Here is a 21,783-nt window from a genome sequence, read left to right on the forward strand (position 1 = left end):
GTGACACCCCCAGGACCCACAGGGTGACACCCCCCTAGCACCCACAGAGTGACGCTCCCCACCGGTGACACCTCCCCAGCACCCACACAGGGAAACCCCCCGGCAGTGACACCCCCAGGACCCGGCACCCACTGGATGACACCCCCCCATTCAGCAGCCCCCAAGAGATCAGCACCCCCATATTCAGCCCCCCGAGCAGCCCCAAGGATCTCATTGAGCCACCCCGATGACGCGGTGACCCCACATTGTCTCCCCCAAGAACTGCATCCCATCATCACCCCCAAAAACCAGCAATCTTTGAGTCCCTCCAGCACCCACTGGGTGATGCCCACCCTGGCAATGCGGGCCGTGAGTCACGGCAGGGGACATGCGGCCAGCCCACCCCTGCACCCCAAATTCCGCACCCTCCAGCCCCACCAGCCCCCACTGCCCCTCACCAGGGCAGGGGTGTCCCCCCATGTCCCCCAGTGCCCTCCATCCTCTCCGGCTCAGGGTCCCCGGTGCAGCGAGGCCGGGGTGCAGCGAGCGGTGGGATTGGGGTGCCGCACCCACAGACACCCAGCTGGGCTCAGCGTGTCCCCTCTGAGGGCTGGGGTCACCCGGATGCCCCTTGGGGGTCCCATGCATCTCCTTCCTCCCCTCATCCCCAAGTCCAGTGTTCCCCCATTCCCCCCCTACTCTGGCACTTTGGGGTCCAGACCGAGCACCCCCACCCTGGGGACCCCTTGTGCCCCCAGCTCTGACATGACAGAAGCCCCCCACCACAGGGGGGCTGTGTCCCCGTGCCTCAGTTTCCCCGCCTCTTGGACGGAGGGTGGCTTTGCTCCCCGCTGGCCGGCCCGTGATGGGACCCCGCGGTGGGCGCGGTGCTGCCTCACCCGCGCTCGCCCTGTGCCCGCCGGGGCTCCCGCGCAGGTGGGAGCGAAGCGGCAACAGAAACAACCGAGAAGAGGGAAGAGGAAGAAGCGCGGCGAGGAGCGGCGGCGGCGGAGGACGAGGCCGGTGCCGGCGGCCCCGCCGGCGCTTTGCGGGGGCTCAGGGCACCCCCGGGCACCCACCGCAGACCCCCAGGTGCCCACCCCGAAGTCTGAAGTTCGCCGGCATGGCCAAAACCACCTCGCTGAGCTGCCGGGTGCTGGAGGGGAAGGACCTGCCCGCCAAGGACGTGTGAGTGGCTCGGGGTGCTCAGGACCCCCCAGTTCCCCCCAGACCCACCCCGGGAGATGTGGCGGGGAGGGGGTGCTGGGTGCTCTGCCCCCCCTGGGTGTTCTTCTCTGTGTACAGTTTTGGGGGTCTCTGCTCGCCCCCATTACCCCCAAAGTGGGGGTCTGGGGTGTGCAGGGACTGCCAGGCACCCCCAACCCCAGGGGTGTACGACCCCACCCCAGCCCTTTAGCATCCCTTTCGTGCCCCCCAGCAGGGTGGGCACAAGGACCCCCCAAGCCTGGGGGTGACACTGGGGGGACAAACCCCTGCACCCCCACCCCTGCTGGGCATCTGCACCCTTTGGGGGGGTGGGGTGGTGAGCGGGGGGTGCAGGGAGACCCCGGCCCGCTCCTGCCGCGGGGACACGGCCAAGCGGAGCTGGCAGTCCCGGGTACCTCCGGATGTGCCAGCTTGGCACCGCCGGCCGCTCCCAGGGCCGGGCAGCCGGGAACGGCGCCGTGTCCCTGCCTCAGTTTCTGCCCCCGGGGGTGTCACGGTGCCGCACTGGGTGTGCCACTGCGGGGGTCTGGGCACAGCGGGCGATCTGCACAGCGATGGGGTGCACAGTGATGGGGTGCACAGTGATGGGGTGCACAGTGATGGGGTGCCCCATGCCACTCCCGGTGCCCCCAAACCCAGCTTGGAGCTGTCATGGGGCTGCAGAGGGGGTCGGGGTGAGCCGCTCCCACTTTCCGTCCCGTGGCAGGGACAGAGTCTGGGGTCACCTCCCTCATCCATCTCGGGGTCTCAATCCTTGTGGAAGCTCCTCCTGGGGATTTGGGGCTCCAGCAGCACCCCAGGTCTGGCACCCCTCGGTGCTGCTCGAGCTGCCATAAACCAGCAGAAAGGGGCTTTGCAGGGACCGGGTGGATGATCCTGGATCCATCCCTCATCCCCCCATCCTGTGCTCCCGGTGAAGAGGGCCTGACCAGTGCCACCCTGGCACCGTGGGCTGTCACAGAGACTCGGGCTGGGCTGTGCTGCTGGACAGGCAGCAGTACCCACGGGTGGGTGGCACAGGGACACGCAGCAATGGCTTGGGGTGGCCCACAGAAGGTCCCTCAGCTCAAGGGATGTCCCCAGCCCAGTGTCAGCTGCAGGGCCAGGCTGAGACCAACCAACTCATCCTACCCCCGGGGCTGGTGCTTCACTGTTGGGGTTTGAAGCCCCCAAGGATGAGGGGGATTCCTGAGTGGGGGCTGACCCAGGGCACCCCCATCCCCTCCCCAGGTCCGGCTCCAGCGATCCCTACTGCGTGGTCAAGGTGGACAACGAGGTGGTGGCCAGGTACGGGGACACCGTCCCACGCTGGGAGGGGACACGCAGGAGTGGGGGATCTTCCCTTGGGGGGCAACCACCTCTGCCATCCCGGCAGGACGGCCACGGTGTGGAAGAGCCTGAACCCTTTTTGGGGTGAGGAAATCACACTGCTTCTGCGCCATGGATTCCACAGCCTCACCATCTACGTGCTGGATGAAGACACCATTGGGTAGGGGGACAACATGGGCAGGGTGGGCACTGGGGACCCCCCCGAGGGGTGGCAGGTCCCCACCAGTGTCCTGCTGTGTCTGCCCCCTCACAGGCAGGACGATGTCATTGGCAAGGTCTCGCTCAGCCACCAGCAGATCTCGGCTGAGCCACAGGGTGAGGGGGGGGCACGGCGGGGTGGGGGACAGCGGGACCTGTCCTGGTACCATGGGGTGCCCACACTGTCCCCCTCGGCAGGCATTGACCGCTGGCTCAGCCTGGCACCTGTGAGCCCCGACCAGGAGGTGCAGGGTGAGATCCACCTGGAGCTGCAGGTCCCCGAGCGGGGCCACCCGCGGGTGCTGCGCTGCCACCTCATCGAGGCCAGGTTGGGGGACTGGCAGCTCGGGGGGCTGTGAACACCACGGGTCTTATTTTTGGTGGGAGGGAGGAGAGGAGGGAGTGGGGACAGTGGTGGCACGGGGTTTGTCCTCCCCTTTCCACACTCGGAAGGATCCTTCCTGCACGAGGTTGGGGACATCAGTGGTGCCAACCCACGTGTGACGGTGCCGTGGGGGCTCAGTGGGAAATGTGCTGCCACCCCTGCTTGGGGACAGGGGCACAGGAGCACCATAGAGTACCCAGGGTTGGTCCCCAGCAGAGTGGTTGGCCCTCACACCAAGGTTTTGCCCTTTGGTTTCAAAATTTGGGGAAACCGAGGCTGCCCGCCTGGGTTTAGGGGTGTAGACGTGTGTACAAGTGTGTGCATGCGTGTGAGAGGGCACAGGGACACACACACGGGGACACACACGGGGACACGCACAGCTGACAGATGGAGCAGCCAGCAGAGGCAGCATCCCGCTGCCATGGCAACCAAAGCGGCTACCAAGGCAACAGGATGGCCGTGGGGACAGGGTGGCCATGGGGACAGCCAGGAGGGACGGCAGCACCCCCACTGGGGACTGCAGGAGGAAGGGCTCCCCTGGAAATGGGGGCACGATCTCCCCAGCATCCCCTGGCACCTGCTGCTGCCCCGTATGCCCAGGCGAGCTGGGACGAAGGGGGGCTGTGGGGCTGCGGGAACCATGGTGGTGGGGACAAGCCCCCTGCCCACTGTGCCCCCGCTGACCCCCGTGTCCCCACAGGGACCTGGCCCCCCGGGACCCCTCGGGCTCCTCGGACCCCTTCGGCCGGGTGTCGTGCTGCGGGCACACGTTGGAGACAGCCGTGAGTCAGTGCTGGGTGCTGGGTGTGGCACCCGGTCCCCCACGGACCCAGGAGGCTCAGGCACCCTCAGGTTCCCTCAGGCACCCTCAGGCACCCTCGGGCTCCCTCAGGCACCCTCAGGCTCCCCTGTGCCCAGCAGGTGATTAAGAAGACCCGTTTCCCGCACTGGGATGAGGTGCTGGAGTTCGAGCTGCCAGAAGGGGAGCTGGGAGAGGCTGTGCTGAGCGTGGAGGTTTGGGACTGGGACATCGTGGGCAAGAACGACTTCCTGGGGCGGGTGAGGACCTCGGGGCACCCCGGAATGGGGCAGGGTCCTGGGGGCACCTCTGCAACCCCTGTGTGGGGTCGAGGTGGCCACAGGTTAGGGCCCACCGGGATGGTGGCAGTGCCACATGCAGACCCTGCGTGTCCTGGGCTGTCCCCCAAGGGAGATGCAGCACAGGGGACTGGCACATGTCCCCCCCACCCAGACCTTACCCCTGTCCCCCAGGTCGAGTTCTCCTTGGACACCGTCTGCCCAGGCCCCACCAGGGGCTGGTTCCAGCTCCTGCCCTTCCCCAGCACCACCAAGGACCACGGGTGAGTGCAGGCAGAGGGGACAAGTGGTTGTGACCAGGGCAGCACGAGGTGGCCCCTTGGAGGGCACAGGACCCGTGTGAGCCCCCCGTGTCATTGCAGGGGACAGCTGGGTGCCCTGAGGCTGGCAGTGAGGCTGCTGGAGGACACGGTCCTGCCCCCCCAGCACTACCAGCCCCTCATCCAGCTCCTCACCGAGCCCGTCCTCTGCCCAGCCCAGGTGGGTACAGAGGCCGTGGGGAACTTTGGGGTGACCACCCTAGTGCAGAGACCTCGCTGTGCCCACCCTGCCCTCCCACAGTCCCCCGAGGGCACAGCCCTGGCTGTCCTGGAGGAGGTGACCTCAGGGGAGAGCCGGCAGGACGTGGCCACCAAGTTGGTGATGATCTTCTTGGACCAGGGGCTGGCTGTGCCCCTCCTGGACTACCTCACCACCCGCGAGCTGGCCAGGACCAGTAAGTGCCCAGGGCCACCTCAAGAAACCCCAAGTGAGGGGTCGTCCAGATCTCCATGAAGAGTGAGGCCACCAAGGGGGAGAGAGGAATGGTGCCACCTGTCCCTGGGGTTGGGCACACCAGGGACAGCTGGGACGTCACCCTGTGCCCGCCTTGCCACAGCCTCTGTGCTCTTCCAGCTGATCCCAACATCCTGTTCCGCTCCAACTCGCTGGCCTCCAAATCCATGGAGCAGTTCATGAAGGTGAGACTGGGAAGGGACACCTCCATGATGTCCTAGCAGGGCATCTGGGGACAAGGACAGTGGCTTCCCACCCTTTGCAGGTGGTGGGGCTGCCCTACCTGCACGAGGTCCTGAAGCCGGTGGTGAACCGAATCTTTGAGGAGAAGAAATACGTGGAGTTGGATCCCAGTAAGATGGAGCTGAGCCGGGGCAGGTGGGCACAGGTGGATGTCTGGGAGGGACACGGGGCACCTGACGTGTCCCTGTGTCCCCTGCAGGAAAGGGCCACCTATTGCTGCTGAGCCCATGGGTCACTTTTGGCCAACTCGCAGCCCCTGTTCCTGGTGTCCCTGACCCGGCGGTGTCCCTGACCTGGCAGTGTCCCCACAGGAGGATCTCCTTCAAAGGGTCCCTGTTGGAGGTGCAGGTGCGGGAGAGCAGCCTGGAGCTCCTGAAGGGCTACCTGGGGGACATCGTCGATGCCATCGTGGGCTCGGTGGACAGGTGTCCCCTCCCCATGAGGGTGGCCTTCAAGCAGCTCCGCAGGCGGGTGGAGGAGCGATTCCCCTCGGCTCAGCACGAGGTGGGCGCACGGTGGGGCTGGGGGTCTGCACAACCCCCAGACTGCCACTCCAAGGTCTGAGCTGTCCCTGTCCCCCGTGTCCCTGTCCCCACCCAGGAGGTCCGGTACTTCTCCATCAGTGCGTTTCTCTTCCTTCGCTTCTTCGCTCCTGCTGTCCTCACCCCGAAGCTCTTCCAGCTCCGGGAGCAGCACGCGGAGCCCTGCACCGGCCGCACACTCCTGCTGCTTGCCAAGGTGTGGGAAAAGACGGGGACACCAGGGAGGGATGGGGACACCAGGGAGGGATGGGAACCCTTGGAGAGGATGGGAGAGGATGGGGAGGGATGATAACGTCAGGGAGGAGTGGGAAGCCTGGGAATGGATAGGGACTCTGGGAAGGGTGGAGGACCTGGGGAGGTATGGGAACTGGAGGAGAGACTTGGGGAGCCCAGGGAGGGATGGGGATCCTTGGGGATGGATCGAGATCTTAAGGAGGGATGGGAACTCCAGGGAGGGATGGGGATCCTTGGGGATGAATGGGGACCCTTGGGGTGGGTGAGGGACCTGCAGAGGGGTGGGGACCACTGGGAGAGACAAGGATTGTGAGGAGGAATGGGGAGCCCAGGAAGGGTTTGGGACTTCAGAGAGAAACCCCAGAAAGGACAGAGACTTCTGTGAGGGATGTGGACCCTGAGGAGAGATGGGAACCCACAAGGAATGGGGAGGCCAGAAAGGCAGGAGACCCTGGGGAGGGACAGAAACCCCAGGGAATGATGGGGACCCCAAGGACAGCAGAGCCATTCCTGTCCCTGTGCCACACACCATGGGCTGGCTCCTTCCTGTGCCACTTGAGGTCAGTCCTGCCTGTCCCCAGGCTGTGCCACCACAAGCTGGACACAGCACAGGGGCAGAATTTGGGTCCCATCGCCCCTCCAGTTCCACGTTTCCTTTTCCCACCCCAACCCCTGAGCCCTCGGGGTCCAGGGGAGCAGCCAGAGGGGTCCAGGGGTCACACCAGAAGGGACACAGCAGTGTGACCCCTTCCCTGCGTGGGACAGGCGCTGCAGAGCATCGGGAACCTGGGGCTGCAGCTGGGGCAGGGCAAGGAGCCATGGATGGCCCCATTGAACGCCGTCCTCCTGCCCAGTGTCACCCGTGTCCGGGCCTTCCTGGATGCCCTGGTCACCGTGGAGAGCCCCAAGGGTGAGCGGGGACAGCGGGCAGGGAGGGGACATTGCTGGTGCCGGGTCAGTGGCATCACCCTGGTTGGAGGTGCCCCCTCGGGGGCAGTGGTGGCATTTGGGGTGACACTGCTCCCTCCCTGCCATGGCCTCAGCAGGGGAGGTGCCAGTGCCACAGGGGCATCCCCAACCCTCGGCCACCATCAAGGAGGGTCCCCTGCACACCTGCCCGGAGCAGGGGGTGGCACTGCTGCCCCGCTTCGCCTTCAAGAAGAGGCACTTCAGGCTCAGCACCCAGGCCCTGGCCTGTGCCAAGACCCCCGGGGGGCAGGTGGGTGCTGCCCCACACCCCCACCCTACGCCAGATGCCCAGGGGTGGGGGGAAGGACATGGGCAAATATTTGGGGGTATTTGGGAGTATCCAGCTGTGCTGCTGCATCACTGTGCCTGCACGTGGGTGGTGCAGCAGGTGGGGGATACAGGTGTGGGCACATCTTTTGGGGTGTTTGGGGTATCCAGGTGAGCTACTCCATCCCAGTGGAGTGAGGGGGGGATGTGGACATAGGAGTTGGTGGGGAATATGGACATGGGCACATATTTTGTGATGTTTGGGGTTCCCCAGGTTTTCCATGGATATGGGTAATGGATATGGACATGGGCACATATTTTGGGGTGTTTGGGGGTGTCCAGGTGCAGTGGTCCATCCCAATGGAACAGGCGTGGGCAATGGATGTGGGTGCACATATTTTGGGGTGTTTGGGGGTCCCCAGGTGCTCAGCTCCATCCCAGTGGAGCAGATCCGGGCAGTGGAGCAGGTGGACAAGGGTGCCTTCCAGCACCCCCACGTCCTGCAGGTGGTGGCACAGGATGACACCGGGCAGCTCCACACCACCTACCTCCAGTGCAAGGTGGGTGACCCCCCCTGCCCCAGCACCCCGGGAACCCCCACCACAGCCCGCTGGGGCCCCCTCCCCAGCACCCAGCCACGGGCACCCCCATGGGACAAATCCAGCTGTTCCCAGGCACCTGCTGCACTGGGAGCACTGGGTGTGCTGAGGTAAGGGGCTAACTGGGTTTACTGGGGAAGCTGGGGTGTTCTACCCTGGCTGTACTGGAGACTCTGGGGTACCCTGGCTCCTGCAGCACCATCTCCCCTCACTTTGCCACCAAACTGTCACTCCTGTCCCCCAGCCCTGGTGCCCATCCCTTCCTCCTCCCTACTCCTCCTCCTCCCCCGTGCCGGCAGCGCCCAGCCCGGGTGCCTGCGGGTACCCTTGGGTGTGCCCCGTTCCTGCTGTCCCCGCAGAGTGCCCTGGAGCTGTGGCAGTGGCTGTGGGCGCTGCGCCGGGCCACCAGCGCCAACAGGGACACGCTGCCCACGTGCCACCCCGGCACCTTCCGCGCCGGCCGCTGGACCTGCTGCCTGCGGCCCGCCCGTGCCGGTAGCAGAGGGGGTCCCCGGGGTGCCCCGAGGGCGGTGTTGGTGTCCCCGTGTCCCCACTGCTGTGCTTGGCAGCGCCCGGGTGCAGCCGCACCCACGGCACGGTGGTGCTGGGAGAGTGGAGCGACCTTGGGGACCCCGCGGTGGCAGCACAGAGCCTCTACGGGCACCTGCGGTGAGCCGGGGGACAGGGGGGTCCCGGGGGTCTTGTGGGTGCTGGGGGGCAGGGTGGGAAGCTGCTGAGGGTCCCTGTCCCACAGGCTGGTGGGGATTTGGCATCCTGAGGGCAAATATGGGGGTCCTGAGGGTCCTTTAGGTGGTGTGGCAGGGTGGCAGCGTGTTGGGGGTTCTTGTCCCCAAGGACAGTGGGGGTTGGGGGTCCCGGGGTCCTTTGGGTGCTGACAGGTGTGGTGGGGAACCTGCTGAGGGTCCCTGTCCTGCAGGGTGGTGGGGACCAGGGCTTCAGAGGGTGGCACAGGGACCCAGGGGACATTTAGGGGCTGCTGGGCAGGGTGGGAGTGTCCTGAGGTCCCTGTCCCCCAGGACGGTGGGAGCTGGGGGTCCCGGGGTCCTTTGGGTGCTGGAGGGCGGGGGGAAGTGTCCTGAGGGTCGCTGTCCCGCAGGGCAGCGCTGGCCGGGGGTCCCGTGGGCAGCGCGGGGGCCGGGCCACCCTGCCCGGGCCAGGCAGGTACGGGGAGCCCCGGGGGGCACTGGGGGGCCGGGGGGACCCGTGGGGTGGGGGCTGGCACACGCAGGCAGCGCCCACAGACCCCTGCGGGCACCACCGAGCGCTGCTCTGGCTCCCTCCACGAGGGGACAGCAGATACACACGGACAGGGGACACGGGGACACGGGGACACACGCAGTCCGGGGGGCTGGCCAGTGGCGGGCCACGGGGTGGGACGTGATGGGACGGGGGGGCCGGGTGGGCTGGGGGCGTGTTGGGGGTAGGGGACAGCTGTGGGGGCTGGGGGGACACCAGGGTGGGTGTCGGGGATGGATGCGGGGCTGTGGGGGGGAAATGCCCGCGGGTGGGTGCCAGGGGGGCTGGCAGGGGGTGGGGGGTGCCACAAGTGGGTGCCGGGCACTGACCCCACCCTGGGGTGCAGGGGGGCTTGTTGGGGACAGGCTGCAGAAGGTGCTGCGGGACTTGGACATCGCCCACGACGCCTTCACCGACCGCTACGAGACCCCAGAGCCGCCCCCAAAGCCCCTCCCTGCCCTGAGACCCCCGGCACCCCCCAGCGCCTCCCCCTCGGCCCACCCCGGGAGGGGCAGGGACGCCAGCGGGGCCACAGAGGGGACGCGGGGACAGCAGCCCGGCACGGGGTGTATTCTGTAACACAGAGATGGACACGGCACCGGCTGTGCGCGGCTCCCTGGGGCAGCGGCGGGTGGCACGGGTGACACGGGTGACACGGGTGACACGGGTGGCACAGACGCGCAAAGAGGCCACGGGTAGAAAAAGACCACGACGCTATCGCCACGAGAGCGGGGCGAGCCGGGACGGGACGGGGCGACAGACAGACGGACACGGGGACACGCGGAGGGTGGCACCGGGTGGCCGGGACGGGGAAGAGCCCGCCGGGCAGGGCGGCGGCGAAGCGGCGCAGGCGGAGGTGGCGCGGGCGGGGCCGCGGGGGCCGGGGGAGCCCCTGAGCCCGGCTCAGTCCTTCAGGGTGGCCTCGGACACGCCCTGGGCCAGCAGCTCGGCCAGGACGTTGTCCAGGTAGTTGGGGTCGGGGTAGCCGTGCCCCGTCAGGTTGGAGCCGAACTCGGTCTTGTGGTGGATCTCGTTCCACACCACGGTGTCCGACTCGCCCGTGGTGTTGGAGGTGCCGATGGTGAAGATGAGCCGCCGGTCCCAGGCCACGATCAGCAGCTTCAGCACCTGCGGCGGGCACGGCCACGGCTCGCCCACCCGGCACCCCCCACCCAGCCCAGCCCAGCCTAGCATGGACTGGCACCGCCGCCCGGCACCCCCGGCACAGCCGCAGCCCCCTCAGGGTGGGATTCAGCCCCAGCACGGTGTCCACAGGATGCCACCCTTCCTTGTGGTGCCCCCTACCCCATCCACCTCATTTATCCCATCCCATTTATCCCATCCCATCCCGCCCCATCCCATCCTGGGCTCACCTTCCTGCCCTTCTCGTTGTCGGGCAGGTAGCAGTGCCGTGGGAAGCCTCGTGCCGTGAATTTCTTCCCGGGATTGGGATGCTCCGGGCCCTGGGTGGGTGTGGGGACGGGGGATGAGCGGGGGGCACCGGGCAGGGGTCACCAGCCCGCCCGGGGCTGTGCCTCACCTGGATGCCGGTGGGGATGTCGTAGACGATCCGGATGGTTTTGGAGTCGGTGTATCCCGGGAGGGAGTGGGGGATGAGGTGGAATTCCATCTTCCCGGGGGGCTGCGTGCCCGTCTTCTCCCCGTAAATGGCCTTACAGGTGGGGCACTGCAGGCTGCCGTCCTAGGGGCACCGCGTGGGTGTCAGGGCTGGCACCCACCCGCACCCACTGGGACCCCTCAGCACCCACCCAGCACCCACCGGGACCCCCTCCAGCACTGCCCAACACCCACCCAGCACCCACCTGGACCCCCCAGCACCCACCCAGCACCCACTGGGACCCCCCAGCACCCACCCAGCATCCACCCAGCACCCACCTGGACCCCCCAGCACCCACCCAGCACCCACTGGGACCCCCCAGAACCCACCCAGCACTCATCTGCAACACTCCAATACTCCCCAGCACCCCCCTGGAACCCCCCAGTACCCACCCAACACCCAGTACCCACCCAACACTCACCAGCAACCCCCCAGCACTCCCCAGCGCCCACCCCTGCACCCACCCAAGACCCCCGGCACCACCCCGCCGCCGGCCCCGGGGTGCCGCTGACCTTGTTGCCGTTGTTGTACATGGCCAGCAGGCACAGCAGGTGGTACATGTGCCCGCACTTGCCCAGCTTGCCCACCAGCTCCGGCTTGATGCCCCTGGGGCTCAGCACACCCTCGTAGCCCGAGGAGGTGACCAGGCGCTCCATGCAGATGGTGCAGTCCTGCCGGGAGCGGCATCAGCAGCCAGCGGGGATGAGGGGCCACCCCCGGCTCTCTGCCCGTGCCCTGCCTGAGCCTCCCGGAGCCCCCAAGCCCCGCTCACCTCATCCGGCGGGTTCTTCACCTTCTGGATGTAGCGGCGCACCACGTCCTCGGGGGTCTTACCTGGGGGACGACATCAGAGCCTGCCCGCGGTGCCGCCACCCCGCCGCCACAGGACAGGGACGGCCCTGCCACCCCCTGCCACCACCACGGGGACAGCACGGGGCACAGAGCAGCGATGGGCACCGCCCCCCGCAAACCCCTCGGGAGTCTCTCGCTTCCCCCCACGCGTGCCCCTGATCCCGCTGGGACCCCCGCGGCTCCTTACTCTTCTTGAGCTGCTTCTTTTTGGTTTTCCTGCAGATGCCGTTGACGCCGGGGACAGGTTTGATGTCGCTCTTGCTGACGGGCGGGGGGTGCAGGATGGGTTTGGGGGCGCGGGTCAGGCACACGGGCAGCCCGGCGGCGCACATGAGGATCCCCGTCATCCCTGCGCCGGGAGAGCGCCTGTCTGTCCGTCTGTCCGTCCTTCCCACCCCCTGAAGTGTCCCCCGCTCCCCGCGCACGGTGTCACCCCGCGGTGACACACCCAGCCGCTGGCCGGACCCCGCTTACCTGCCAGGGCGGGATGGACCGGGCCGGTGCCGTTCAGGTTCTTGACAGGGAGCGCTGGGACCCTGCAGGGACATGGGACAGGGAGGGGCTCAGCCGGGCTGACAGGGCTGGCACTGTCCCCTCCTGGCATGGCGTGGCCCCAGAGCAGCGGCATCCCCACGGGACACAGGGCAATGTCCCCTGAGGGCTGCTGGCACTGTCCCCAGGCAGTGTCCTCCCCACAGGACACAGCGCAGGGTGTCCCCTGAGGGTTGCTGGCACTGTCCCCAGGCAGTGTCCCCCCCACAGGACACAGGGCAGGGTGTCCCCTGAGGGCTGCTGGCACTGTCCCCCCACAGGGCACAGGGCAGGGTGTCCCCTGAGGGCTGCTGGCACTGTTCCCAGGCAATGTCCCCCCCACGGGACACAGGGCAATGTCCCCTGAGGGCTGCTGGCACTGTCCCCAGGCAGTGTCCCCCCCACGGGACACAGGGCAGGGTGTCCCCTGAGGGCTGCTGGCACTGTCCCCAGGCAGTGTCCCCCCCACGGGACACTGTCCCCTCACCAGCTTGGAGGGCTGCTGTCCCATCCCACGGGGCTGTCACCCAGTGCCACCCGTCTACCCCTGGGCACCCAATGGCACCATGTCCTCCTCGACCCAGGGTGGGGCTGGGGGCCTTGTCAGGTTATCCCAACAGTGACTGCCTGTGTCCCACCCCCCCGTGGGGCCATGCCACCCCTCCTGTGCTCCCAGGGACCCCCACCCCCCTGGGGCTGCCAGCAGCAGGTGGCACCGGTGCCACCATGCCCAGGGCAGTGTGTGGGGCAGGGGGAGCTGGGGACCGGTGTGTTGGGGACAGAGCTGGAAGGGGACATGTCCATAGCGATGGGATGGACAGAGGGAAGAAAGGAGGGATGGAGAGATGGATGTGGGAGTGGGGAAGGGAGGGAAGAATTAAGGCAGGAAGGCAGGAAGGCAGGAAAGAAGGAAGGAAGGAAGGCGCGGAAGGCGCGGAAGGCGCGGAAGGCGCGGAAGGAAGGCGCGGAAGGAAGGAAGGAAGGAAGGAAGGAAGGAAGGAAGGAAGGAAGGAAGGAAGGAAGGAAGGAAGGAAGGAAGGAAGGAAGGAAGGACGGACAAGGAACAAAGCCCAGTCCGGAGTGCTCCTGCCCTGGGGGCTGCCCAGCTCAGCAGCCTGGGAACAGCCCCCCAGTGCCATCATCCCCCTCCCTGATCCCAAAATCCCCTCCCACCGCAGCCATCGCAGCAATGAGCTCTGCAGTGCTCAGCCCCACACGGGCTGGGGCTGGGGGCGTTTTTCTTCATTCCCAAAGCTCCTCTACCCACACCAAGGCCAGGGCAGCGATGAGGGCCCTACCCCACACCAGGACACTCCTGGCCCCCTCCTAGCTGTCCATAGGTATGTGCCAGGACAGGGACAGCGATGGGGACAGGGACAAGGGCTGCTCAGCCCAGCACATGGAAGCAAAAGCAGAATGTGAGCAGGGGAAGGAAATGTGCCAGGAGCTGCCAGGGGCTCAGAGAACCCACCTGTCCCCCCAGCCTAGTGCTGACGGCCCCAAGGGGACACCAGACCAACCCAGCACGGGGTACAGCCATGGAGATGTGGGTGCCAGGACAGGGACACCCACCAGAACACAATTCCAGGGGTCTGCTCACCCACCTGGATCCCCCCTTGGTGAATCATCCCCACCAGAGAAGGGACACCAGGGCTGTGGTCCCTCCCGCAGCTGTGCCCTCCCCAGGGATCTGCCAGGAGCAGATCAGGGGATCAGGCCAGGAGCTGGGTCACACAGCCCATGCTGCCCTTGGGGACACCATTTCCCTGGGACCAGGCACTCCATGTGCTCCAGCTGCCTTGGATAGTGTGGCACGGCCTGGCACAGCACAGGTCACCACATCCCCTCTGCAGGGATCCAAGGACCACCAGGATGCCCCCGGTGTCCCTCCCACCACCACATCCCCAGGGTGGGGACCCCGGGGCCGGAGGTGACACAGTGCCACAACAGCTGGGGCTGCTTGCAAGGTGACAGCAGGGGATGAGCCACCTCCATCACCCCTTTTGCCCCTCTGTGTGCCCATCCCCGCCTTGGTGACAGCCCGGTTGTCCCCTCCCCACCCACCCCCAGCTTACCCGGGGGGGACAGTGGCCCTGGTGCCCAGCCCAGCCCCGCGCTGCGTCCCGGGCCGGTTGAGGTTGTTGAGGCCGGGCAGCGCCGCGCTGGGCACGCCCTGCCCGGGGGCAAACCCCGCGCCGGCCACCCGCAGCCCTTCAGCCTTGGCCGCGCCCCCCGCCACCACGGCCGGCGCCCCGCTCCCCGCCGGCCACAGCGTTCCCGCGGCGAAGGTGCTGCTCTGGCGGACGGCGCCGGGGTAGAGTTTGCGGCGCTGCGACGCCAGGATGGCGTTGGAGGCGGCGCGGGTGCTGTTGACCAGCAGGCACTGGGGACACGAGCAGGGGGTGCCCGTGCTGGAGCCCACCGGCCACGACTGCGATTTGGGGATGGAGCCCATGGTGAGCGGGTAGGCCAGGTCCATGCGGCGCCGCAGCCGCCGCTTGCGCTGCGTCTGCCGGTTCATTTGGGACATGCTGCTGAAGTAGATGAGGTAGCAGAAGCCCAGGGAGGAGAGGTCCAGCCAGGGGTGCTGCTTCTCGTAGGCGTTCTGGATGGTGATGCAGATGTCCATGTCGTAGGGGGTCCAGGAGTTGTTGTCGTTCTCCCATTCCCACACGATTCCCTTCCCCGGCGCTGAGGAGGGGTCGTAGAAGTTCCTCCGGACGGGGCGCATGGTCCCTGGGGAGACAGGGGGGTGACACCAGGGGCGGGCCCCACACCTACACAGACATCCCCGTGTCCGGCTTCCAGCCCAGCATCCCACAGGGATTGGGATACAGAGGCGCTTTGGGGTGCAACCACCACCCATTGCACCCCTCCCCACTGCACCCCAACAGTGCTTCCCTCTGGGTGAATCCAGCCCTCACCCCGCCCTTGGTGACAGTGGCTTGGACTGCCAGCTCTCGGGGTTGTTGTCCCGGATGCCCTGGGAAGGGCGATGCTGCTCAGCCCTTGTGCTCTTCCCAGCTTTTTTCCATCCCTCTGGTCCAAGCCCTTCCCCACCCTCCCCTCCCTGCAGCCACCCCGGGCCAGGGGAAGCATTTCCCGGTCAGGAGAGGTTTCCTGACAGCTGCTGGCTCTGGCAGTGACACAGCCGGGGATTGTCCAACACGGCCAAATCCCGGCCCCTCGCTGCCTCTTTGGGATGGAGCCGGATCCTGCAGCCCCCCCTGGAGTTCCGCAGGGGCAGGAGGCATCGCAGCCCTCTCCTTGAGCTCCCCCCGGCACGGGGCCTGTCTATCCCCTCGCCGCCACGGTTTGCCCAGCTCGATTAACGGCGCTAATTAACGGTCATTAATCATCGGCCGCATCAGGCGGCAGAGCCAGGCCCCAGCTGCCGCCTCGTGCTGAGGCAGCTCTGCCGGGGCCGCGGGAGGGGAGCGGGGGGGCCCTGCTGCCGCTCCTGCCACATCCCAAATCCCAAACCCCACTGCTGGCTCCAGGCCACGCACACCCCCAGCCCCACTGCCCGCTCCCCCCCAGCCCCACTGCCCGCTCCCCTCCGGCCCCACTGCCTGCTCCTCCCCAGCCCCACTGCCTGCTCCCCTATAGCCCAACTGCCTGCTGCCCCCCAGCCCCACTGCCCGCTCACCTCCGGCCCCACTGCCCGCTCCCCTCCAGCCCCACTGCCCGCTCCCCTCCAGCCCCACTGCCCGCTCACCTCCGGCCCCACTGCCCGCTCCCCTTTGGCCCCACTGCCCGCTGCCCCCCAGCCCCACTGCCCGCTGCCCCCCAGCCCCACTGCCCCGTCCCCTTTGGCCCCACTGCCTGCTCCTCCCTAGCCCTACTGCCCACTCCCCTGCAGCCCCACTGCCCGCTGCCATCCACATTCTGCTCACATCCATGTCCTGTGTCCCACCTTGGTTCCCAGCCCTGCCTCCTTGCATCTGTAAACACATCCCAGACCCACTGGTCCTTGAAAGTGCATTCCACATCACACTGCCCCTCACATCCCCATCCCAAATCCCTCATCCCCATCCCAAATCCCACATCCCCATCCCAAACCCCATATCCCCATCCCAAATCCCACATCACACTGCCCCTCACATCCCCATCCCAAACCCCACATCCCCATCCCAAATCCCACATCCCAAATCCCACATCACATTGCCCATCACATCCCACAGATGGACCAGCTGGAGAACCAGCCTGTTCCCCTTGGCACACACAGCTCCTGGTCCCCAAGCTGTCCCCAGCTGTCCCCAGCCCCTGCCCCCTCTGCCAGCCATGCCAGAGCCACAGGGCCAAGCCAGTGTCCCCAGGGCCATCGGGAGGGGACGCATGTCCCCGCTCACAGAACGGGGTCACCTCGTTCTGCTCGTCACTGGGTTTCTCTGTCCCCAGGCACTGCGTGGGCCAAGCCCCCTGAGCCCCCGGCCTCCTGCCAGCCTTCCCTGTGTCCCCATGTCACAGCAGGCAGCAGGAGCACCCTCAGCTCAGGGGACCCTGTTGTCCCCGAGCACCATGAGCCATGTGACAGCTCCAGCCCTGGGCCTCACCCTGGGGAAAAGATGATGGATAGAGATGGATACAGGGATGGGGCACAACAGGAGGACAACGGCTGCATCCCCTGCCATGACACCCCTGGGGACACCGAGGGACTCCCTCAGTGTCCCTGTCCCCAAGTCCTGCTGGTACAGGGACTGTGGTACCCAGGGACAGCCTGGGAAGAGATGTTTTGTCACCCCAAATCCCTGTGACCCCACCACAGGGACACGTCCCCAAGGAATACCCAGCACTGTGGCCATGGGATGTGATGCCAGCTGCTGTCAGAGGATGGGTCCTGGCCAAAGCTGGCAGGAGGTGGCATGGGGACAGCCAGGGTGTCCCGGTGGCTCCCGCAGCTCTGAGTCAGCACGGACCCTCCGGGTCGTGCCGGCGTCCTCGCTGACTCAGGGCTGCAGGTGCCAAGCTGCCCTTTGCCAAGTCCGTGACCGGCTGGAGACGGATTCAGAGCCAGGCTGGATGGCAGAGGCAGGTGGCAGAGCCCTGCTTTGGTCCCCATCCCAGTCCCCAGGCCATGGCAGGGGCCACATCCACACTCGGGGTCATTTGGGGACTAGGAATGGTGGCATCATTGGCAGGGCTGAGGTGGCACAGCCACGGGGGTCCTGCTGTGGGGTCCCCAAGCATGTCCAGAGGGTGTCACCTGATGTGTGCAGTCCCCTGCCCGCTCTGCCTGCCCCGGGCAGGGATGCAGGGATGGGCAGGGAGGCAGGGATGGGCAGGAATGTGCCCAGAACGGCGCATCCCCCGCAGCACGGCTGCACGTGCTGGTTTAATGGGTCACGCCGTGACGGGGACACGTTTAATGGGGTCTGGGCTTGGTCCCAGTGTGGGACCAGCTCTGATTCCCCACAGGATACGTGGCCTGGATGCGCTGCTGCAGCACCAACTGGCACAGCTGCAACCATCGCATGCCACCGCTGCTCCCAGTGTCCAAACTGGGGCCTGCCCACTTCCCTGGGGATGGGGCAGCTTGGAGGGGAAGAAGAGCGGATGGTGGGATAAGGGGGGACACCACAGCACCCCACGGAGGGGAGAGGGCGTGGAGGGATGTGGGGACGTGTCCCTCTGGGGTGGGGGTCCACGGCGGATGGGGAAGGAAAGGGCTGGAGGAGCCTGGAGGGGCCTGGAGGGGCCTGTGGGGGGACTGGAGACCTGGAGAGTGAAGGGAGGAGAGAGGGAACAGATGGATGGACAGATGGAGGGATGGAGGGAGGGATGGAGGGAGGGATGGAGGGGTACAGGAATGAAGTGACAGAAAAATCAGTAGAGATACACAGGGAGGGAGGGAGGGAAGGAAGGAAGGAAGGAAGGAAGGAAGGAAGGAAGGAAGGAAGGAAGGAAGGAAGGAAGGAAGGAAGGAAGGAAGGAAGGAAGGAAGGAAGGAAGGAAGGAAGGAAGGAAGGAAGGAAGGAAGGAAGGAAGGAAGGAAGGAAGGAAGGAAGGAAGGAAGGAAGGAAGGAAGGAAGGAAGGAAGGAAGGAAGGAAGGAAGGAAGGAAGGAAGGAAGGAAGGAAGGAAGGAAGGAAGGAAGGAAGGAAGGAAGGAAGGAAGGAAGGAAGGAAGGAAGGAAGGAAGGAAGGAAGGAAGGAAGGAAGGAAGGAAGGAAGGAAGGAAGGAAGGAAGGAAGGAAGGAAGGAAGGAAGGAAGGAAGGAAGGAAGGAAGGAAGGAAGGAAGGAATTAAATTATGGATGAATAAGTAGAGATACACTGTCAGGGAAGGAATGAGGCAAAGATGGATGGATGGATGGATGGATGGATGGATGGATGGATGGATGGACTGACAGAAAAGCAGACATGAAGTGACAGATCCACGCATGGATGGAACAATAGACACACAGGGAGAGGGGGAGGGATGAAGGGGTGGATGGGAGGATGGAGGGATGGAAGGAAGGAAGGAAGGTTGGAAGGAAAGATGGAAGGAAGGATGGAAATATTGTGGGATGGAAGGACAGAGGGACAGAGGGAGGGAGGGAGGGACCAGTGGGTGGAAGGACGGATGGATGCAAGGTGAGAGAGGGGGAGTGGTGGCTGTGTGGATGGATGGCTGCACGGATGGACGGACAGATGGAAGGACGGACGGGCGGCTGGATGTTCCTGGCTTGATGCCAACCCCTTACCCGTGTCCTGCCGGAACTGATGCATGGACTGGAGGTCGATGACGTAGGGTGCCAGCTGGACATCGACCTGTCCCAGCACCACGCTGCCACGGGCGTCCTCCTTCAACACGTTCTCGATGTGGTGGCACACGGCGGCCGAGTAGGGCCGCCAGCGCCCGTGCTCGTTCAGCCACTCCCACACCACCACGCGGGCCAGGTTTTGGGGGGGGAACCCCAGGCCCCCCGAGGCCAGCATGGCCCCCGAGCCCTGCCGTGCCATGCCCGGGGGACGGCGGCTCAGCCCCGCAGCATCCCCCGGCTCGGGGGCGCGGGGGTCACCCGGGGCCGCTCCAAATCCTCCTCCCGGCTGCCGCGGGCTGCGGGCGCTCAGCGGAGCAGGCGCTGCGGGGCTCTGCAGAGGCGGGTGCTGCCAGCCAGGTCCCCGAGGTCCCCGAGCCGCCCGGTCCCGCTCCCCCGAGGCCGCCGCGCGGGGCTGGGGCCATCCATCACCCGGCCCGTCTTCCGCGGCTCTTCCTCCTCCCCGCGGTGCTGGCAGGGCTCAGGCTCCAAAAAGCCACCAGGACTTCGCAGACTGCGTCGGCTCAAGGCTGGAGGTGTTTGTGAGCGGTGATGAGGACGCAGCCACGGTGCTGTCCCCGAGACACCCACTCCTCCTCTTCCTCCTCGTGTCCTGCTGCTCAGCCCACGTCCTCGGTGGCTCCACAGCTGTCCCCGCCGCCCAGCACGTCACTGGTGGCAAGCGAGGGGGGTGTCACCTGCAAAACAGGGCCACAGCGCGGGTCACCGCGGGTACCACCAGGCGGGTGGCAGCTGGGGGACCGTCCCCGTGGCCCCGCGGAGCCGGCGGGCAGCGAGGCCGCGGTGCCCGCAGCCCTGGCAGCGTGGGCTGCTTGCCAGCCCCGGCCGGCTGCTGGCCTCCAGAGTGACAGAGGGGACAACGGGGACAGGGGGGGACAGGCCACCCTGCTGACGGCCCTGGGGGGCTGCTGGGGGTCCCACGAGCCCGGGAAGGCTCATGGCTCCCCGCGCCGGTGCTTCGGGGGCCGGGGAGCCCGCGGGCCCTGGATCCCGCTCCAGCCGCCGCTGATTTATGATCTGCACTGCAGGCATCGGGCTGGGGGTGATCCCGGCCCCCCGCTCCCGGCCGGCCCCATCCCACCCACGGCAGCCCCAGCCCCACGGCGGCGGGTGGGGGGCCCGGGCAAGGGGGGTTGGCCGCACGAACGGGCGGCAGACAGAGGGACAGCCCGGCCGGGCACACACAGACACACTGACACCGAGAGCCACGGGCACACGCGCTGGCACACGCACAGCCGGTGACACGGACAGACAGCGGGACCGACACGGGGAGCCGCGGCCGCACAAGAACCCCCCCGCGGACACACACAGGACACACACACGCCCCGGCCGGGCTGGGCACACACGCACCGCGCACCCCACACGCGTGTGCGCCCAGCCCCGCGCCCGCCGTGACCCCGAGCACCGCGGAGGGGGGGACCCGCACCCCAGCCCGGAGCCCCCCCGGGACCGAGCGGCGGGGACCATCCCCGGGGCCAACAGCCCCCCCAAACCGGGGCCCGGCCGCTGGAGGGGGGGTTGGATGACCAGGCCTGGCCCCCGTGCACGGTGCCCCCCCCCCGCCACACGGCAGCCCCCCGGTGCGGGGTCCCCGCCGGTGGCCGGTCCCCAGGATGCACGGCAGCCCCCGGGCCGCCGGCGCACGGCCTCCCCGGGCACGGTACCGCCGGGCACGGCAGGCTCCCCCCGCTCGGTGCCTGTTGTGTGCCCCCCCGGAGCACGGTCCCCCCCGATGCACAGCAGCCCCCATCCCTCCGGCGCACGGTCCCCCCGGGGCACGGCAGCCCCGGCCCCCCCGGTGCCTCCTCTCCCCACCCCGGTGCCCGGTCCCCCGCGATGCACGGCATCCCCCAGCCCGCCGGTGCCCGGTCCCGCCGCCCCCCGAGCCGCCCCCCCGCCCCGCCATGGCCGCCGCCGCCCCAGCCGCGGCCCCCGCGCCGTTACCTCCGGCGGCCGCAGCCGCACCGGGACCCGCAGCCGCCCCGGGAGCAGCGGCGGCGGCGGCGGCGGGCGCGGGGCCGGGCGGCGACAGCGCTCAGCCAGCGCCAGGCAGCCACCGACACCGGCACCGGCGGCGCGCACGGCCGCGGGCACCCGAGCCGGGAACGCGCGCCGGGAACGCGCGCCGGGAGCGGGGGCACGCACGGGGGAGCGGGCATCGGCACCGGGATCGGGAATACAAACGGGGAACAGGACATCGGCACCGGGATCGGGAATACACACGGGGAACCGGGCATTGGCACCGGGATCGGGAATATGAACGGGGAACCAGGCATCGGCACCGGAGGCGCGCATCGGGACCGGGGTCACAGTCGGGGAAGCTGGGACACGCACCGGGGACACCCACCGGGACCGGGTGTCTGCACCGGGGACACGCACGGGGGCTGAGGTGTCTGCAACTGTGACCTGGACTGGGACCGGGCACCTGCACCGGGGACACGCACTGGGCACTGTGGGGACACCCTTGGGACACGTAGGGGACCAGGTGTCTGCACTGGGGAGTGTGGGCCACAGCGGGGACACGCCTGGGGGACCAGGGACACACACTGGGGACACACACTGGATGTCCCCATGGGGGGTTGTCCCCCAGGCGTACTATCCTGCTTGGGGGGATACTTTGTCCCCCCTTAGGACAGGTGTTTCCCACAGCCTTGGGGGGAAACTGAGGCACAGGAGGTGGCAGGAGGCCCTGAGCCACAAAAGCACCCCAATATCTGTCCCCTTCAGCCCCAGGGCTCGTGGCTCTGCCTGCCAAGGGACAGATCTGGGGACAGATCTGGGGATGGGAGTTGTCACTCTGGTGGAGACCGTGAAGGGACAGATCTGGAGGCAGGGGAGTTGTCATGGCTGTGCCCATGGCAGGACAGATTTGGGGACAGGAGAGTTGTCCCTCTGGTTGTGCCCATGGAGGGCCAGATTT

The 21,783-nt window shown here is 67.3% G+C and overlaps 2 protein-coding genes across 9 annotated transcripts; one reads left to right on the top strand and one right to left on the bottom strand.

The window, feature by feature from the left end:
* Positions 1-201: 201 nt before the first annotated feature.
* Positions 202-9,696, top strand: RASAL1 (RAS protein activator like 1). Of its 8 annotated transcripts, none has more exons than XM_063415560.1 (21): positions 202-1,167; positions 2,437-2,493; positions 2,582-2,695; positions 2,789-2,850; positions 2,932-3,061; positions 3,819-3,900; positions 4,040-4,132; positions 4,391-4,479; positions 4,579-4,696; positions 4,778-4,931; positions 5,111-5,175; positions 5,256-5,368; positions 5,545-5,737; positions 5,834-5,971; positions 6,775-6,919; positions 7,053-7,228; positions 7,668-7,805; positions 8,144-8,339; positions 8,414-8,513; positions 8,962-9,026; positions 9,448-9,696. In XM_063415560.1, exons 1-21 carry the CDS (start codon positions 845-847, stop codon positions 9,678-9,680), a joined length of 2,784 nt encoding a protein of 927 aa, XP_063271630.1. In that variant the 5' UTR covers positions 202-844; the 3' UTR covers positions 9,681-9,696. The 8 variants fall into 8 exon arrangements, with proteins under 8 accessions (XP_063271630.1, XP_063271634.1, XP_063271632.1 ...); XM_063415562.1 differs by having other exon boundaries at positions 204-1,167; positions 4,040-4,177; positions 4,877-4,931; XM_063415563.1 differs by having other exon boundaries at positions 205-1,167; positions 4,040-4,177; positions 8,962-9,022.
* Positions 9,697-9,745: 49 nt separating this feature from the next.
* Positions 9,746-20,942, bottom strand: DTX1 (deltex E3 ubiquitin ligase 1). Its single transcript, XM_063415568.1, has 10 exons — positions 20,808-20,942; positions 18,786-19,540; positions 14,178-14,838; positions 12,046-12,107; positions 11,759-11,920; positions 11,492-11,553; positions 11,232-11,390; positions 10,642-10,803; positions 10,475-10,564; positions 9,746-10,229 (listed from the first exon to the last, which is right to left on the bottom strand). Exons 2-10 carry the CDS (start codon positions 19,042-19,044, stop codon positions 10,005-10,007), a joined length of 1,842 nt encoding a protein of 613 aa, XP_063271638.1. The 5' UTR covers positions 19,045-19,540; positions 20,808-20,942; the 3' UTR covers positions 9,746-10,004.
* Positions 20,943-21,783: the final 841 nt, after the last annotated feature.

Source organism: Prinia subflava, chromosome 19 (genome assembly GCF_021018805.1).
Source record: "Prinia subflava isolate CZ2003 ecotype Zambia chromosome 19, Cam_Psub_1.2, whole genome shotgun sequence".
Lineage (NCBI taxonomy): Eukaryota > Metazoa > Chordata > Aves > Passeriformes > Cisticolidae > Prinia > Prinia subflava.

Coding starts and splice junctions, on each gene's coding strand:
- RASAL1 (XM_063415556.1), top strand. CDS start 845: ATGGGACCCCGCGGTGGGCGCGGTGCTGCCTCACCCGCGCTCGCCCTG. Junction 1,168..2,436: donor GACCTGCCCGCCAAGGACGT/GTGAGTGGCTCG, acceptor TCCCCTCCCCAG/GTCCGGCTCCAGCGATCCCT. Junction 2,696..2,788: donor CTGGATGAAGACACCATTGG/GTAGGGGGACAA, acceptor GCCCCCTCACAG/GCAGGACGATGTCATTGGCA.
- DTX1 (XM_063415568.1), bottom strand. CDS start 19,044: ATGGCACGGCAGGGCTCGGGGGCCATGCTGGCCTCGGGGGGCCTGGGG. Junction 11,921..12,045: donor GGTCCATCCCGCCCTGGCAG/GTAAGCGGGGTC, acceptor CTCCCGGCGCAG/GGATGACGGGGATCCTCATG. Junction 11,391..11,491: donor TGAAGAACCCGCCGGATGAG/GTGAGCGGGGCT, acceptor CGCTCCCGGCAG/GACTGCACCATCTGCATGGA.